At 36.8% G+C, this 19,441-nt stretch overlaps 1 protein-coding gene across 2 annotated transcripts in view; it reads left to right on the plus strand.

The window, feature by feature from the left end:
• The first annotated feature begins 1,516 nt into the window (after nt 1-1,516).
• Nucleotides 1,517-19,441, plus strand: part of ANKRD13C (ankyrin repeat domain 13C) — an 86,633-nt gene continuing 68,708 nt past the window's right edge. The window contains exons 1-2 of one of the 2 annotated variants that reach the window (XM_037042588.1): nt 1,517-1,815; nt 1,936-2,437. In XM_037042588.1, the coding sequence (XP_036898483.1) occupies nt 1,993-2,437 (445 nt within the window). In that variant the 5' untranslated portion in view covers nt 1,517-1,815; nt 1,936-1,992. Of the gene's footprint in view, nt 2,438-19,441 lie in introns of both variants that reach the window. The other variant, XM_037042580.1, reaches the window with a different exon arrangement.

Genomic DNA, 19,441 nt, shown 5'->3' on the forward strand with positions numbered 1-19,441 from the left:
ATTGTCCAGATTTTTACATTCAAATATTAACATATTGTTACTTTTGTTTTATGCATTATTTTCTCACTTTCCCTGTCTCTACAGTAGCCCCCTTGTAATCTATTCTCAATACACACTTTACAAAAGTATAAGTGAGTGACTTCTCTAAAAGGCAAATTCATCATGCTATTCCTGTTTACCATCCGTAAAAGTCTATCCATTTCTTTTTGGATAAGTCTAAACTTTTTAGATCACATACAAAATCCTGCATGTTCTGATCCCTTCTTACTCCTGTAGCCCTGAGCTCATACTTGACTGCGTTGAATTCCAGTTTTGAGGCATTGGACAAGTTTTTTCAACTGTTAAATGAAGATTAAAAATTATACTTATCACAAGGAGATAATATATAAAGCATACTGCCTGGTTTAGAGTTAACAATAAATATTGGCTATTGTGGAAAGACAACAGGTTCTTGTATATATCTATTATATATGTATACGTGTTCAGTCTCATGTTTTCTGAGTAGGATCCTTTGAGGTGCTGATTGGGTAATGCTTGAACATAACTGGAACGACCCCCACCCTGCACCGAAAAAGAAAGACAAGGAAGAAGGGAAGATTGATTTAAATAGGTTTGAAAGAAGATGGAAGGTGAAAACCTGATTGGTAGGAGAGGATGAAAAGAGGCCAGTCCCGAGAGGTTTTTTTTGGCGGAGGGTTGCGGGGTGGGTAGGGTGGGGCGGGGATATCGGTGGTGATAAAATTTAAGGTCGAATAGATTTGAGAGAAGCAGATTTAAGAATAAATGGGACTTCGGAGAAATAAATGGGTAAGATATTCAGGACATTTTACTTCCCTCCGCTCCAGCTCCCCACAACTTTATTTTGTCAAGGCATTATGAATGTCAAATTTATGTTCTTTCAGTACGTTACGCTGAGTCAAGACTGGCCATGAACTAGTCCAATGGTATTCCAATTACACAATTGTATGTGCCATCCTTCAGCGTCCACTCCACATTCTTAAACTCTGATGTCTGCCGGAAATTGATTCATCAACAAATATTTGAGTGACCTCTCTTCCCTTCTGCTGAATAGTCTTTTTTTCAAGTTCAGCCCCCAAAGTCTTTTAGGGTTACTTTCCTGACATTCTAACATTAAAATTTGCCTTTTTTTTTTTTGTGCAACCTAGCTCCCCGCATCCACTTCATTCCTCGGTTAGTTAAATGTAGAACACAACTGTTTTACTGTCTTCCTTTACTGAGCTCCTTCGAGCCAGGGGTAGCGTTTTATAAATCTATTAGCTCAGTGTATGGCACGAAGTAGATGTTTAGTAAATGTTTTTTGAATGAATGTCTTGTGCATCTCAGTGACATCACATCCTGTATACAAGGACGTCAATCTGCACTCATTTGTTGGAAACCTAGAGGTCGGAAGGTTTAAGTCATTGTTTATAAGATGCATAAAATATTCAAACGCAGGCTAAGGTTTTTGAACTTCCACTTTCGCAGCGCGACCACAGGGAGTGACGCGTCCCAGTCTCCTAGCTCAGAAATTCCAGCTGGAGGCGGAAATACGATACTTCGAAGGTGACGGCATTCCACCACTCCCTGGGAATAGGAAGTGCGGGGGAGGGAGCCTGCTGCTCACCTATCGCGGTGTTTCCTTTTTTTTCTCACTCCCGGGGGAGCTCTCGCGAGAGAAGGCAGAGGAAGATGGCTGTGCCCTGTTTTTCGGGGTGAGGCGGTCGTGGCTATTGGAGCGGCGGGGGCCGGGATCGTGGTGTCGTGGGTATCTTAGCACTAGCTCCCCCCAGCGAGCGCGCGTTTCTTCGTACCTAGGTGAGAGCCGGCTCTTTTTCCTCCGGGAGATGCGTTTGTCCTGGGCTCGGGGGCTCTGTGGGAGTTCATGCTGCGCTGGAGGCTCCTGGCCACCGCTCTAATCGCCCTGTGGCGCCGCAGCGCCTACTCCGTCGCCGGCGGTGAGCCCCCCGGACCCCCTTTCTGCCCCTGGCGGCGATGACTGGAGAGAAGATCCGCTCACTGCGGAGGGACCACAAGCCCAGCAAAGAAGAGGGGGACTTGCTGGAGACTGGGGATGAGGAAGCGGCGGCTGCCCTCGGTGGCACCTTTACTGGAAGCAGGATCGGCACGAGCGGCAGCGGCAAGGGCGGCAAAGCCTGTCATAAGATCTTCAGTAACCATCATCACCGGCTCCAACTGAAGACAGCTCCGTCCTCCTCCAATCCACCCGGCGCGCCGGCCCTGCAGCTGCATAACTCCTCTGTGACCACCACCTCCCAGTCCCAGACTCTTCTAGCGGGCACCAACCCCGTTGCCGTCGCCGCAGATGGAGGCATTTGCCCCGCACACTACCCAGTGCACGAGTGCGTCTTCAAGGGGGATGTAAGAAGACTGTCCTCACTCATCCGCACGCACAATATCGGGCAGAAAGATAATCACGGTGAGGAGTGCTCGCCCCTTTCCACCTCTCCTTCCCCGAGTCGAGCCGAGGGTGCGCCTCTGGATTCATAGGCTCTTCTCAAACAAACCTTTCTTTCCTTTGTTTATCATCTGGGCTAAAGGCCCATAAATCACGATGGATTCACTAATAGCATGCCAGTGGTCAGGGGATTGGTTGTGGGTGCAAAGGAATATTTTCTCCTTGCCCACTTCAAAGTTTCTAGTGAGAAGCTGTTTTGTTTGTGTTTGAGACAGGCCTTCAATGTGTGTTGATTCTTGATTATGAGAAATACTAGGTTGCTTCTTATCCATCCTGGCTTTTTTCCTTTGCTTATGGAACTACATTTCTTTCTCTCCCCATCTCTCACGTTGGGATCTTGAATTTGGACTCACATGTTGCCCACCTGCCTTCGTTAGTTAGATACAGATTCCAACTTGACTGCAACTGGTTGATTCCTGCTTGCCAGGTTGTCTCTTTCGTAGTAGTAGTTTTTTTTTTTTTAAACGCTTTAAGGAAACTTAGTTTGATACACAGTGTCTACACTTTGCATTTAAGGTGGAATATAGAATGCTTTGCTTTCTGAAAACCACACAGTTTAAATTTTTTGGCGTTTAGAGCAAATAAAGTGACTTCTGGGTAGCTAGAATTTTGTTGGAGTAGAGTTTTGAGTTTTTTGCTTGTTTTAGATAGCCAATTGCTAATAGTAGTGTTTCATCTTAATGACTGCAACTAAAAATAGTACTGTGGTTTTTCATAGGAACATCATCATAGCCTATATGACAAATATAGTATCATTTGTTATTCGAGGACTGTATTTCTGCTTTTTGCCTTACCTTAATTCATCAGCTGATATTTTTTCTGTTTTTTAGTTCTGAAAACACTGCGATTGGGTTAACTTTTAAAACAACAGTAAATTTTTTATGAAAACAAATGTAAACACTGATATTTTCAAAATTTCATTGATAGGCCATTTAAACTGTGTAGTTGGCAAATAATGTCGCTAGCTCTGCTTTTAACTGAACATGACTTTTTCATACATTCAGTTAGAACACTTGGAACTCTTCTCAAAATAATATAACAATTTAATGAAACACTTGTGGAATAAGCTCCATTAATTCCATCGGACTCTATGTTTCTTATTTAAAATGAGGGCAAAAATTGAGATAAAGAATTCTGTTGGTTGTATAATTTTCTAACAACTGTGCTTATATTCTGAATTTAATGGTATTGTCATAATATCACTATCTGTCATTTGTCATAAATCAAGTTCCCCCAAATTTCCTGAAAACTGCACCCAGTTTTTAGTCCTACCTTTAATTTATAGAATTATTTTACTACTGTTCTAACAAGCATATTATTATTTGTTGATAGTAGTTATATTTTAACTGGAGAAGAGCTTTTAGTGGGAAGTATAGTGTGGCTTCAGGTTATTAGTCAGTTATTAAGAACTTTTTCACATTTGGACTTCATACTAACTGTTTTATTTTAATGGCCATTGCCTTTGAAAGAAACGTCCCTGAAAACAATGTAAAGATTTTTTTGAGGGATAGTTTTTTTTTTCAAATAAGAGACAGACAAATATGACCAAATATGATAGTGTGGTATATTAGAACTGATTTTCTTGAGTGATCATAAATAATACTGAGTGGCAGTATTATGGGGCTTCAGTATTCTATAAAACAACATTTAGGAGTTGGTTTGTTAAAATACAAATTATGTTCAAAGTAATTGGAATCGTAAGTATCCCTAAACTTGTTTCCTTAGTCCACTGAAATTCACTTCTTTAATTGCCTCAATATACCAAATGTTCTCATTGTACTTAGCTACCCTTATATTGTTGATATAAGGGTATTTTTATATTTTTGATGAATGTAACCAAGGTTCACGTACATGTGGGAAGGGTAATTGTTTTTCCCCTGCAATATACATTCTCATATCCTCCTGTAGGTCTGCTAGGAAGAGCAGCTTGTATTTGATGTGCTACTTCTTTAGACCCTTTCCCAGTAGCTGCATAATTTCCCCATTATATTGTTATTTTTAGTCATGCTTTTTAGTAACCTGGATACTTTATTTATATTTTTAGAATGCTTTTTCTTTCAAATTACAAAAGAGTACTCATACCAATGCATAGCAGAGCCATAGAGTCATACCACATCATATCATGTAGTTTTATATTCACTGTAGAGATTCCTTCCACATGTTTAAATTGTATCTAAATTGTAGATACAGTTTATTGAGTGTGTCAGCACTATGGTGTTTACATACATTATCACATTTAATTCTTACAATAACCTGCAAAGCAGTTAGTTTTATCCTATTATAAGGAAACTTTTCTAAAGTTGCGTTTAGGGTAAGTTGTAAAGATGGGAAATAAACTAGTAGCTATGACTCTAAAGCCCATGATCAACATCTTTGTAAACATTTCTATTGATCAGGACCCACTATATTGCAAAGAAGTCACTTATAATGTGTCTGTGATAGTTTACAGCAAAGTTCTTTACTACATATTTTCCCATTTAGTTGTTATAACAGTTTTGTAGAGAGACTCTGCCATTGGAGAGCTCTCAGAGTTTTTCTGAAGAGCCCATATCTCTCTTGTTTGTTCTGTGTCTTTTTTATTTAATGGCGAGATAAATGGCGAGATAAATCTCTCGCTCACATTATAGCTGGTTAGATATTTGACAAGAGCTATCATGTTCTTGTCTTCAGGTAAACATTTCTAACTTCTGTATCCATTCTTCATATAACATTGTTTATAAAGTGCTTAGAATGGTCCCAGAATGTAGTGCATACAATATTGGGCTGTGTATAATGCACACCCACATTTCTGTGTGCATTATACACAGGGTTATTATACCCATTATTATACCCATGCTGTGTAATCATTATTGAATAAGTAAATGAAAGTCTTAATCATCATCTTAGAGTGAAAATCCAGTTTTTTAATTCTTTTTATTGTTAAGTTTAATAGGAGCAAGGACAGAGTTTTTTGTTTTGTGGTAAAATGTTGGTTGAGTATGAGTTACTTTTCTAACCATCATTTATTTTGAAGAATACTGTATTTGGATACAAACACATCTTTTGAAATATAAGTTAAATATAGTAACACCCGTAACATCTTATATACTGTGTTCAAATTTGCTAGGTGATTGTGACTCATATTTAGTAACAGCTTTTTTGGAGTGGGTAAAAAGATCCATTACAGTAAATGCACACAAATTTATTAAACTTTGTATCTTTGGTATATCCTAGGTTATATAGCACCTTCTTCTCTTTTGCATAGAATTAAGGTTTAAGTCTAAGCCTTTTTTCACATTGACTACTAAGATTTTTGGGGGTCACTTTTAGCCACTGGTAGTTAAACAAAGCATTGTGATTTTTACTTCCTCACTTTTAGAATTGAGAATGTTTGTGAAGCATATGGAAGATTTCCTAGATTTTGACAGCACTTTTAATTTGTTAAACATGTAATTTTGTATTTTCTCTTGTGTTAAATATTCTTAGAAGTGAAGCAACTTCTCTTGGCCATTAGTCAGAAGCTTTTAGTTGCCACAGTGATGAAAGTTGTTGATACATAAATTGCTCAAATCAGCCTTTTCTAGATTTTGAACAGTTTCCAATGTATTCTGAGAGATTTGGCAGTTTCTACTGACTTTAATTGCATTACCTGGCATGGGACAATCCATCTTCTCTATACACAGTTAGTGTTTATTTTTACTGAGTTGTGTAATCTTCTTGAAGCTATTTCACACTGTGATTATAAACTTCAAATTTAAGTTAAAATTCAATTCAGAATATTCCTGCTAATGCAGGTAACTCATTGAAGCGATAAGGAAATGACTACATGTGTACTATGTCTCTGCCTGGTAGCTGGCAGATTTCTTCAGACGGGGATTTTAAAACATCTTAATTTTGAAAGTAAAAAAATGTATGTTTGAAAATTGAGTCATTAGGATAATCTGGTGTTCGTATGGTATATTCTACTCTATATTTTAAAATTCTTTTTGATTTTATCTGTTTTCGTCAGTAAAATCTTCATGATAGGTGATGCAGGAGAATAACATATGTCTGTTTGAAGAGTGACTATAAATCTAAACTGCGTGGCAAAAAAATCTTGAACTAGCCTCTGGTGAACAATTATAGCCATGAGGGTTATAATGACGGCACATCTTTAAAAGAACATTAGTTCCTATATATCTGTTCCCGTATTTTGTCGTCTTTTCTGAACTTTGGTTTTGAAAGGCAGGCATCATTTTTTCCTTAGAAGAAAAGTGGTTTCTGGAGACCCAAGATGATCCATTATACACCCTCACTGGATACGTGGGTGATGTGGTGGTGAAGCCTGTTACTCTGCTGACCTGTTGAGTTGATTCAGTTGATCTTGATGACTATATGATATGATCTTCCACCTTTCACGTCTTCCTCCATGTGCATCTCCAACAGAGTAGGATGGTCAGTGGATTAAGGGGTTCTGTTTCCTGATGGCATCATCATTAGCACTACAGAATGTGATTTACCGATTAGAATGGTAATATGAACACATCTACAGAGCTACCTCAGAAGAGGGGAGGGGGAAATCTCTAATTTCCTGAACTGAGCTACAATACGAGTAGGGATTCTGACCTTCCACACTGGGCAAAAAGGAAGCAGAAATGAGCAGTTAATGACAGTGATATGTCCTGGGCATCCTCAATGAGGCAGGAGAAACCTGGAGGGCTCACTGGAGAATTGAACATGCTTGCCCCAGGTACTATCACTCTGAAGTCATAGAAATCTAATGCAGAATACAGTGTAGTTGTAAGGATGCTTTGGATTCTGGAAAATGAGTAGTTTCTCAAAAATTGGTTGGGGGCTAGGTTGATAGACACTATGTTGCTGTTCATATACCATTTATATCATTGGAAGTGAGATGGAAGATCAGTTTTAGAGTAAGACTGAAGCATATAAAAATTGCGTTAGGCCTGGCTGGTGTAGCTCAATGTATTGAGCGCGGGCCTGTGAACCAGAGGATCGCGGTTCCATCCCCAGTCAGGGCACATGCCTGGGTTGCCGGGCAGTTCCCAGCAGGGGACTCATGAGAGGCAACCATACATTGATATTTCTCTCATTCTCTCCTCTTCCCCTCTAAAGATAAATAAATAAAATCGTTTAAAAAATTGCATTAGGAAAAAGAGACAAGGTCTTTTTTCTAATTGAACATTATGAATGGTGCCGTCAAGATAAGCGAGGTTTAATTTTGTGGTTTAGTTGAATTTTATCTCTTCTTAAGCCTGTCACTCTTGTTGAAATTGTGAAGATTGTCTGCACAACTAGCAGGTCATCTCTGTATTTGGAATCAGATTTGAGTTTGAGACCATGCTTCTATAAAACCTGTTTTATGAAATTATAGTGTTTACTAAACTGCTGAAGTAATTAGATATTGGAACATATTATTGGAACATTATTGTAGATACTGGAACAATATATTGAAATATTGGAACAATATGTAAGTAGATATTGGAACAATATATTGGAACATTATAACATTCAATGGGAGACTGCATTTGAAAATATTTTACTCTGAGGGCTCAGAGTAATAATATGAGGTCCCTCATAATAATATGAGATCCTCAGATAATAATAGTAGCTATTAATAGCAACATCTTGCTCTCGCTTTTGATGTTAAGTATCTTCCAGCAAAAGGCATTTTTTGTTTTTGAGGTTTAGATAAGACTTCACTTGAGATTTATCTGATACTTGAATTTATACTGTCAGTCTGCTACAAGAGTAGGTTTATTTGACTCTCCTACAAGTTTCCTGTAGTTGGTTACTAGTGTAACTGAGCTCAGTGCATTTGGATTCTTGGTGGTAGATATCTATCAGGCATGTTAATGCATGTTCTCTCTTACTGCGCTGAATTCCATAAAAGCATGTGTACAGTCTTGCATGTCATCTTATGCGTATCTCTTCTCTGGTAGCTTTTGTAGAGAATCTTGTGTAGACCTGCTTTGTCCTGGGGTGAAATTGTTTTTGGAAAGTAAAAACAGATTTTAACACTATTCTGATGGTTCTTTATCTTATTTTTTAATTTTCTTTGTTCATGTATTCCTTCGTATAACAGCTCCCATATACTTCATATACTGAGCTCCCAAGATGTGATAAACAATGTTTTTGGTACTGACTGTACAGCGGTAAATGAAACAAAGTTCCTGCTCTCCTGCAGCTTACACTTTAAAAGAGGGAAGATAAGTAATAAAGCTGTAGATACGTGGTAATGATAAATACAGAGTAAAACAAAGCAGGATGAGAACAGAGGATAGAGGAGAGGGGAGGTAGTAATTATTTCATTGAGGTCAGGTTCAGGGAAGACATCAGTGGTAAAATAAATTTAAGCAATTATCTAAAGAAAGTTAGGGAGCAGAGATATCTGCCAGAACAGAGTTTCAGACAGAGAATAGCAAGTGCAAAGTTACCATGTTCAAGGAATAGGAAGAAGGCTAATGTGGCTGGAACAAGGGGTAGATTGGTAGGAGATAGGAGATTTGAGAGGTAAAACTTTTGCAGACCATTATTAAGGATTTTGGCTTTTATCTGAGCAACATAGGATGCGTTTTGAGCGTTTTGAGCAGAGGAATAATACTGATTTTTAAAGGTTCACTCTGGTTGCTTTGTGATGCAAAAACTTGGTTGCACAAGGGGGAGTTGAACATGCTATTTTAGCAAGTGAGGGTAGCTATGGGAATAGTGAGAAGGTAGAGTTGGTTTGGAATTGAAGATAGATTGGACGTAGTAAGTGCCAGTGTGTATTTAGTGTCTAGGACAGTACAATTTATGAGAGAATACAAAAATTCTCTCATTGCTTACTTGGATGGGACTTGAAGGTATCTGTAGAAGCTGGAGCTATGTTGATTCTAGTACTTGTAATTTCCTGCTTTGCTCCCTAGTTAGGGGCAAATTGAGTCAAAACTATTTTAGTGGTAATACAAAGTCATTGCTTGCCTTTCTCACTGTGTTGACATTTTTGCTTGTGGCACGGAAGCAGTAGCAGATAAAATTGTTGGAACCTTAGCATGACTTAAGGAACCAAACTGCTAGTAGACATTGTATTATTCACAGTCATGTACTTGCAGTTTTTAAAAAGGCTATTTTTCACCCTGACCACATAGCTCAGTTGGTTAGAGCATCATCCCCATATGCCAAGGTTGCAGGTTCAATCCCCGGTCAGGGCACATACAAGAATCAACTAATGAGTGCATAAATAAGTGGGACAACAAATCGATTTTTCTATCTCTCTCTCTCCCCCCCCACCATCCCCCTCTCTCCCTCTTCCTGTCTCTCTCTAAAATCAATCAATAAAAAAGCCATTTTGAATGTTATTGATGGAGTTGTAGAAATTATTAATTTTACTGTCTTAGTCTCAAGTGCATATCTCTATATTCTTTGACATAATATGGATTATGCATGATGTTATTCTGCATACTGAAGAGAGAATAAAGGAAAATAGTTGTGAGTTGTTTGAGTTATAAGCCAAACTGGTTGCTTTTGTCACAGAACTTCATCTTTACTTGAAAAAAAAAATACAGACAAACTATGGTTATTTCAATTTGTATATTTGGCAAACATTTTCTGGAAAATGAATGAAGTGAGGCTGTACCGTCAGGGGATATAATTGATGTACTTATTGCCAGTGAAAAAATTAAACTCTGAAATGAAAATTAGCATTTGGGAAAGGTCTCTGTCACTCTAAGCTTGACAGTTTCCCAGTATTTAGACTGTTTTGCCCAGATTGGTGATATTACCAAATGTGATTTTTGACACTTCATTCTCTATGTGGTAACAAGTGTGATCTTAAACTGTATGGGTGTTATACCATGTCGTGTCACGTCCCTGCTCAAGATTCTTTGGTGCCATATCTGCTTTAAAAGTAAGTTCATATTTCTTTCTGTAGTTGTAACTATAGTAAAAGGTACAGTCTTACTCTTAATCTTTCATGATCTTAATCTTTCATGATTCGGCCCTTGCCTACTTCTCTGATGTAATTTTGTACAAACCTCTCCTTTCGTCTGTGTCTGGCCTTGTTTTCTTTCACTTCCTTGAATATGTCCAGGTTATTTCTGGCCTTTGTCTGGAATGCATTCTTTTCTCTTTCTTTCATTTCTTAGTTCCTACTTTTAGATCTCATTTTAAACATCTTTTTGGAGAGATTTTTCTGACTAAATTATCAAAAAGTATGTCTGCCTTTATTATTTTCAATCTTAGCCTTTTGTTATTTTACTTAGCACCTATCATAATCTATTTTGTTTTACGCTATAATTATCTTATTATCTTTTATGAATATAAGCTCTAAGGGCAGAAGTTATTTTTAGCTTGTTAATGGATGAATTCTTAATGTGTAGCACTATGCCTATCACATAGTAATGCTCAATAAATATTTACTAAATGTAAATTGATTTTACTTCTGGATAAAATGTCAGAAATAACAGAACCTACAAACTCGTCTGACTTGTTAAAATACAATAATGACACTAGAATCAAATAAAGTAGATTATGAGGGAAGTTTTTAATAATTAGTGTGGTTACATATAGAAATTATTCCGATGACTGACAAGGGTTCTATTCTGGAAGCAATATAATATGACATGACATCTTTACTGATTAGAACAGGGGTCTACAAACATTTAAAGAACAGGATAGTAAGTATTGTAGGTTTGCAGGCCATACCATCTCTTGCATGAAAGTAGCTGTAAACAGTTAATAAAACAGTCAGCACATGGCTCTGTTGCAGTAAAGCTTTATTTATGTTATAACCCTGAATTCAGAGGATGAGAAACTTTCTTGTGTGGTAAACAGATGGCAAGAGCGATTTTTGTGCCCTACAGCAAGCCTGTCCCTTCTTTTTTTCTTTATTCATTGCTGTCATTAGGGCTCATAACAGAGCAAAAAAATAAGATACAAGCTATTGCTAGTATCTTATTTTGAATAGAGGTATTCACACCAACTAAGCAAGGGGTCAAGGAAGCTTATTTTAGTCCAGAACTAATGAGCGGGACTAACATTGGTGATGGTTATTAAGGCAAAATAAATAGTTTAGTAAAAAGGCCTTTGTAAGGGGTACTTAGAAATGTTAGGAGTATGAGTGAGTCTTACCACAATCCTACCAACAACCTCAATTATCTCCCGCTTTTTAATTAATTAATTTATAAATACCTTTTTGCAATATAATTAATATACAGTACAATTGAATCATTCAGAGTATACAGTTAAATGATTTTAGCTGTATTTATAGTTGTGCAACCATTACTACAGTCAATTTGAGAACATTATGATCACCCTAAAAAGAAACCCTGTACTCTTTAGCTTTCACTCCTCAAAACCCCTCATTTTCCCTAGACAACCACTAATCTACTTTTGTCTTTGTAGATTTGAATGTCCCAGACATTTCATGTAAATGCAGTTACACAGTATATGGCCTTTGTGATTGGCTTTTTTCACTAAGCACATTGTTTTCAAGGTTCATCCATGTTGTAACACATTTCAGTGTACTTCATTACTTTTTATTACTGAATAATGTTTCATGGCATGGATGTATCTTATTATCTTTATGCATTCATTAATTAACAGACATTTGAGTTGTTTCTACCTTTTGCCCATTATGAATAATGCTGCTGTGAATACTTGTATCACTTTTTGTGTGTATATGTTTTCATTTTCTTAGGTATACCTGTTGGTGGGTCATGTGATAAACCTGTGTTTCCTGTTTTGAGGAACTGCCAAGCTGTTTTCCAAGTGGCTGCACTGTTTTACTTTCCCAACAGAAGGGCTTAAGGGTTCTGATTTCTCTTCCTTGGCAACACGTACTATCTCTCTTTTTGATTATTGCCATCCTAGTAATTACAAAGTGGTATCTCATTGTAGTTTTGATTTGTATTTCCTTAATGGCTAATAATTTTGAGCATCGTTTCATGTGCTTGTTGTCCACTTGTATATCTTCTTCAGAGAAGTGGCCATTCAGATTCTTTCCTATTTTTAAATTGGGTCTAAACAATTATTTAGTTGGAAGGGTTTTTTCTGCATTCTGGGTACAAATATATGATTTGCAAAGTATTTTCTTCCTAAGTTGTTTTTTTGAAAAAAAAATTTATTTATTTATCTTTAGAGGGGAGGGGAAGGGAAGGAGAGAGGAAGAGAAACATCAATGTATGGTTGCTTCTCGTGCATCCCCTGCTGGGAACTGGCCCCTGCTGAGAACTGGCCTGCAACCCAGGCATGTGTCCTGACTGGGAATCGAACTGCGATCATCTGGTTCGCAGGCCCTTGCTCAATCCACTGAGCTACACCAGCCAGGTCCTAAGTTGTTTTTTCACTTTCTTGATGGCATCCTTTGCAACACAAAGCACTCTAATTTTGATGAAGTTCAATTCCCTTATTTTTTGTTGCTGTGTTTTTGGTGTATCTGAGAAACTATTACCTAATCCAAGATCACAAAGATGGACTCCTTTGTTTTATTTTCTAAGAGTTTTATAGTTTTGCTCTTACATTTAGGTCTGTGATCTGTTTTGAATTTATTGATGTATACATCTATCTTTATGCAAGTATATACTCTATTAATAACTGTGCTTTTATAGTAAGTTTTGAAATTGGGTAGTGAGTCCTCCAATGTTGTTATTCGTTTTTTAAACATTGAAGCTAGACCCCACTGAAAAGAGTACTGAAGAATGGGTTAGAAATTTGTAGGTGAAGCACGAGACTGTCTAGTCTTGTATGTTAAAAAGAATCCCCCAAGTTACATTCAAATGCAAGAACAGTTTATTTTGGAGAAATAAACAAAAACATTCCTGATTAGTCAGAATAAAGAGCTTGTAGGAAAATAGCAAATAACAAAATTGCAAAGATTAGCAAAAGACAAACCAATGAGAACCTCTAGGCAACACTATTGAGTTCAGACTGTGGTATATGTTTTAGAATGACAGTTTAATTTCAAAATGATATCTCAAGTCACACAGCCTAAAAACCTCTTGAGTATAGATGAGAGCAAACCTATAATAATATTCTAAAATGAAGTTACTAATTAAAAGTTATATATATTTTCAGATATTAGTATTTTTACAGAGTGTTTACATGAACAGTCTTTGCCAGTTAAATGAGCTGCACAGATATCAAGAAATCGTAAATAGGATAACAAAAGATTTGATTGCTTTATTGAAGATATTTGTGTAATATATGATTTATCCCAATCTCATAGCTGGGCAGAACCTTCAAAGATGCTCCATACACACACACCTCTTCTCCTCAATAAAGTCAGAAGAGAATGAGAATTGTTGCCCCAAACAACAAGGTAGTATTTTATGTAAAATTTACAAGACACAAAGAAATTCACTAAATTTAAATTGTACCTGTAAATAATTTTATAAAAAACCAAATGATTATAGTAAATATCTATGTCTTAACCATTAGGAACAAGAAAATGTCAGGCTTTGGGATATAATTCACATTATGGCTTCAGAAATAAAATTTTGAAGTACAAATTTTTCATTAGTGCCTGACAATATACTGTATTTTGCCATGTATAATGTGCTCCTGTGCATAATACACCCCCACGCTTTAGCACTGTGCATGTATAATGTGCATCTTTATTTTTCCCTCAAAAACTTGGGCAAAAAGTGCACATTTTTCACAGCAATATACGGTACTCCTCAGTTTTCACAGCTTAGAACTCACCTAGTTGAAATATGGAAACCACTGTGATACATATTTTTAGGTGGTGAGCTTTTTAATATATTTTATTTTTTCTATTTTTAAAAATTATATTTTGTTGGTTATAGCATTACAGTTGTCCTGATTCCCTGCCCCGGCCACCCCTCCCCCCATTCCACCCAGCATCCCCCCACCCCCTCAGGTAATTCCCCCACCATTGTTAGTGTCCATTCATATATGTTCTTTTTTTAAAAAAATATATTTCATTGATTATACCATTACAGTTGTTCTATTCCCCCCCTTCATTCCCCTCCACCCGCACACTCCCTTCCCCACTATTCTCCCCCCTTTAGTTTATAACCACGTGTCTCAGTTTCTTTAGATTCTATATTTCCCCCACTATTCTCGCCCTCCCCCCTATCTATTTTCTACCTACCATCTATGCTATTTTCTGTGCCTTCTCCCCCCTTCTCCTCCTCCCACTCCCCTGTTGCTAACCCTCCATGTGTTCTTCATTTCTATGGTTCCACTCCTGATCTAGCTGTCCTCTTGGTTTGCTTTTGTTTTAGGTGTGGTTGTTAATAACTGTGTGTTTGCTGTCCTTTCACTGTTCATATTTTTCATCTTCTTTTTCTTATATAAGTCCCTTTAGCATTTCATATAATAAGGGCTTGGTGATGATGAACTCCTTGAACTTGACCTTATCTGAGAAGCACTTTATCTGTCCTTCCATTCTAAATGAAAGTTTTGCTGGATAAAGCAATCTTGGCTGTAGGTCTTTGGATTTCATGACTTGGAATACTTCTTTCCAGCCCCTTCTTGCCTGTAAGGTCTCTTTTGAGAAATCCGCTGACAGTCTGATGGGTACTCCTTTGTAGGTGACTGTCCCCTTATCCCTTGCTGCTTCTAGGATTCTCTCCTTCATTTTAGTCTTGGCTAATATAATTATGATGTGCCTTGGTGTGTTCCTTCTTGGGTCCAGCTTCCTTGGGACTCTCTGAGCTTCCTGGATTTCCTGGAAGTCTATTTCCTTTGCCAGACTGGGGAAGTTCTCCTTTATTGTTTGTTCAAATAAGTTTTCCACTCGTGGCTGTTTCTTTCTCCCTTCTGGTACCCCTATAATCTGGATGTTGGAACATTTAAAGATGCCCTGGAGGTTCCTAAGCCTCTCCTCATTTTTTAAAATTCTTGTTTCTTAGATTTTTCTTTATAGGCAACTTTTAGGAATGCAAATTTTTCTACTGTTGACTAACATCATGTTCAATTCAAACACTAAATGAAAATGCTTAAGAACAACTTTAAAGATAGTTATCCACTGATACCCATTTAGGGACCATCTGTGAGTCAGCTTAGTAAACTATTCAGTGCCTTCAGAGTCTTCAGCATAGAACAAGGTAAAAGAAATCACATGTAAAAGACTCTGAATACCCAAAGCAATATAGAGAAAGAACAAAGCTGGAGACGGCATGCTTTCTAATTTCAAAATATATTACAATGTTATAGTAATCAACACACTATGATACTGGCACAAAAACAGACACACAGGTCAATGGAACACAATAGAGAGCCCAGAAATGAGCACATTTATTTATAGTCAATCACTATATGGCAAAGGAACCAAGAATATACAATGGGGAAAGGACAATCTCTTAAAAAAAATGATGGTAGGAAAATGGACAGCCACATGCAAGGGAATGACTGAATCATTATCTTACACAGTACATAAAAACTAAATCAAAATGGATTAAAGACTTGAATGTGAGACTTAACTCTCTAAAAGTCATAGAATAAAACATCAGCAGTAAGCTCCTTGGCATCAGCTTTGACGATAATTTTTGGAATTAGAAACTAAAAGCATTATGGCAACAACAAAAACGAGTGGAACTATATCAAACTAAAAAGCTCCTGCACAGTAAAGGAAGCCATCAACAAAATGAAAAGGCAACTTATAGAATGGGAGAAAATGTTTTCAAATCATATATCTGCTAAAGTGTTAATATTCAAATGTCTAAAGAACTCATGTAACTCAACAGTAAAAAAAAAAAACCACAACTGATTAAAATGGACACTGGCCTTGACCAGCATGGCTCAGTTGGTTGGGCATGGTCCCACAAAATGAAAGGTTGCCAATTCAGTTCCTGGTCAGGGCACATGCCTGGGTTGTAGGCCAGTTCCCAGCAGGGGACACACAAGAGGCAACCATACATTGATATTTCTCTCCTTCTCTCCTTCCCTTCCCCTCCAAAGATAAATAAAATCTTAAAAAAGAGAAAATGTGGTATGTATTAGAATATTATATAGAATGGAATATTAACCCATGAAAAAAGAATGAAATCTTGACATGTGGCAAAGAGTATGGACCATAAGCACATTATGCTAAATAAGTCAGACAAATACTGTATCATCTTACTTAATATAAAACCTAAACAAACAAACCGAAGCTCATAGGTACAGGGAAGAGATAGATGGTTGCCACTGGGGTGGGGGTGGGTAGCAAAATGGGTGATGGGAATCAGAGGTACAAACTTCCAGTCAAAATAAATAAGCCACAGAGACATAACGTACAGCAAGGCTGTACTGCAAGGCTGTACAGCAAGGCTGTACAGCAAGACTGTAGCAAATAATGCTCTATTGCATATTTGAAAGTTGCTAACAATATTAAAAGTTCTCAACACAAGAAAATTTTGTAATTATGGATAGTGATGTTATCTAGATTTATTATAGTGCATTTAGCAATATATACACATATTGAATCATTGTAGACTTGAAACTAATATAAAGTTACGGAAATATAGCTCAATTAAAAGCTATATTACAAAGGAAAAGAGTTTTTTCTGTCTCAAAATGCTAACTCCTGTGTGAATCTGTTGATAGTACGTTTTTTTCCTGTTGCACTTAAAACAGCAACATGTTATTCTAAACAGTATTTGTTTCTGATCAGTGCCAAAAAAGAAAAACAAGCAAGAAAGAAATCTACATGTATAAGTGTCAATTTCAAATCTGACTGGTCTAGAATAAGATCATCTTCCTTCTTTTTTAAATAGGGAACTAAATTTCATAACTTTGCATTCACATTCTTTGGCTATCAAGACCAGAAAGTAGTCAGAAAAAGTAAACAGCCTTGTTGATAAATTAGTGCCAAAAACAAGCTCAGCATCAACGCTACCAAAAACAAAACCCTTACTGACTTATTCTTAATTCCTATCGCCTATTCTCCAGTTTCAACTTTCACTTATCTCAATACCTATTGCAACAACCTCTAACAGTCTCTCTGTCTTCAGTCTTGCCCCATACCCATCTCTTCTCAATACTTAGATACTAATTTTAAAACAAAAACATTGACCATGTTATACTTTCACTCAAAAGACTGGAAGCACTTCATCTTGTATCTTTAACGTGGTTTAAAACATTCTAGATATATCATTACCTTTCTTCTGTTTTCTTCCACATTCTATATCCTATCCGAACTGCATACCATATTCTCCATTAAGCTGTATTCTCATGCTTTTACCCACATTTTGTTAATCCTTCATCCCCATCTATCTGGCATATTAATACCTTTCAAAACAGAACATCACTTTCAGTGAAGCCTTCTTTATCTGTCCTAGGCATTCGGACTCTTCCCCCAAAGCCCTCTGTACCTATCTAATGTCGCACTTTTCACACAAAACTCTACTTTTAATTTTGTGTAAACATATGTCGTCTTCATTAGATGTCACCCTCAGGATGACTAGATACTTATTTGGTTAATTTATGTATAACAAATGCATTGCATCCACAACATTCATAAGAGTCAATAACCATTTGTGAATAAAGTCATGAGAAAAAGCTCTCAGTGTAGCAACCAGCCTTAAAAATATCAGTAGGTGCAGAGACCTAATAATTAAAATACAACAGGCATTACGGTAGGCAAGGGTTGCAAACTTAAATGTTTCCATGATTATGTAATGTAACTGGAAAAGTTTGGGTGCTTTTTCCTAAATGGTTAGAAGAATACACTTGTAAAACCAGATAGTCCTGGAGGTTCCTTTGAGTGAACACTTTTATTATCAGTTCACTGTCTTTAAAGACAAGAGTACTTATGTTTTCTAATTTGTGTTCATTTTGACAAATTTTCCAGGATTCTGTCCACGTCATTTAAATTATTCATTGGCATATGTTTTGTTCACAATATCCTTTTACATTAATAACATTGGATTTATATAAATGCCCCTCTTTTATTCATGTTTCTTGTGTGTTCTATTTTCTTTTGATCAGTCTGAGGTTTATTTTATGCATTTTTTCAAGAACAAAGTTTTAGTATGTTGCTACTTGTGTTTCTCTAATAATTCTTGCTTTTATTTTTTCTATTGTATTTTGGTAAAAAACTCAAATAGAAAAATTAAGCAATTTAAGTTGTTATTTTTCTAATTTCTTAAAATGGATTCTTAGATTATTGGTTTTTCAGCTTTTTTCCTAATGTCTCCTTTATTTTTTATTAATAATTTCTAGCTTAATTGCTCCATGACCAGGGAACAGACAATATAATTTCAATCCTCTGAAACATGTTGAGATTTATTTGTTACATGGTCAAGTCTGGTCAGTTTTTGTAAATGCTTTCTCTATATTGAAAAGAGCATGTTTTACATGATTACTGATTTTTTGTCAGATTGTTGTTACGGGAGGAATGTTAAAATCTCCAACTGTAATTGGGGGTTTCTTTGTCTTGTAGTTCTAGCAGTTTCTGTGTGATGTATTTTCAAGCTATATTATTTTTTTAAGACTTTTTTTAAAAATATATTTTATTGATTATACCATTACAGTTGTTCTATTCCCCGCCTTCAATACCCTCCACCCACACCCTCCCTCCCCCAACATTCTCCCCTCCTTAGTTTATAACCACGTGTCTCAAGTTCTTTGGATTCTATATTTCCCCCACTATTCTCGCCCTCCCCCCTATCTATTTTCTGCCTACCATCTATGCTATTTTCTGTGCCTTCTCCCCTCTTCTCCCCCTCCCACCCCCGTTTCTAACCCTCCATGTGTTCTTCATTTCTATGGTTCCACTCCTGATCTAGCTGTCTTCTTGGTTTGCTTTTGTTTTAGGTGTGCTTGTTAATAACTGTGTGTTTGCTGTCCTTTCACTGTTCATCTTTTTCATCTTTTTCTTATATAAGTCCCTTTAGCATTTCATATAATAAGGGCTTGGTGATGATGAACTCCTTGAACTTGACCTTATCTGAGAAGCACTTTATCTGTCCTTCCATTCTAAATGAAAGTTTTGCTGGATAAAGCAATCTTGGCTGTAGGTCTTTGGATTTCATGACTTGGAATACTTCTTTCCAGCCCCTT

This window comes from Sturnira hondurensis, unplaced genomic scaffold (assembly GCF_014824575.4).
Source record: "Sturnira hondurensis isolate 20B ecotype Veracruz unplaced genomic scaffold, ASM1482457v3 Scaffold0000648, whole genome shotgun sequence".
Classification (NCBI taxonomy): domain Eukaryota; kingdom Metazoa; phylum Chordata; class Mammalia; order Chiroptera; family Phyllostomidae; genus Sturnira; species Sturnira hondurensis.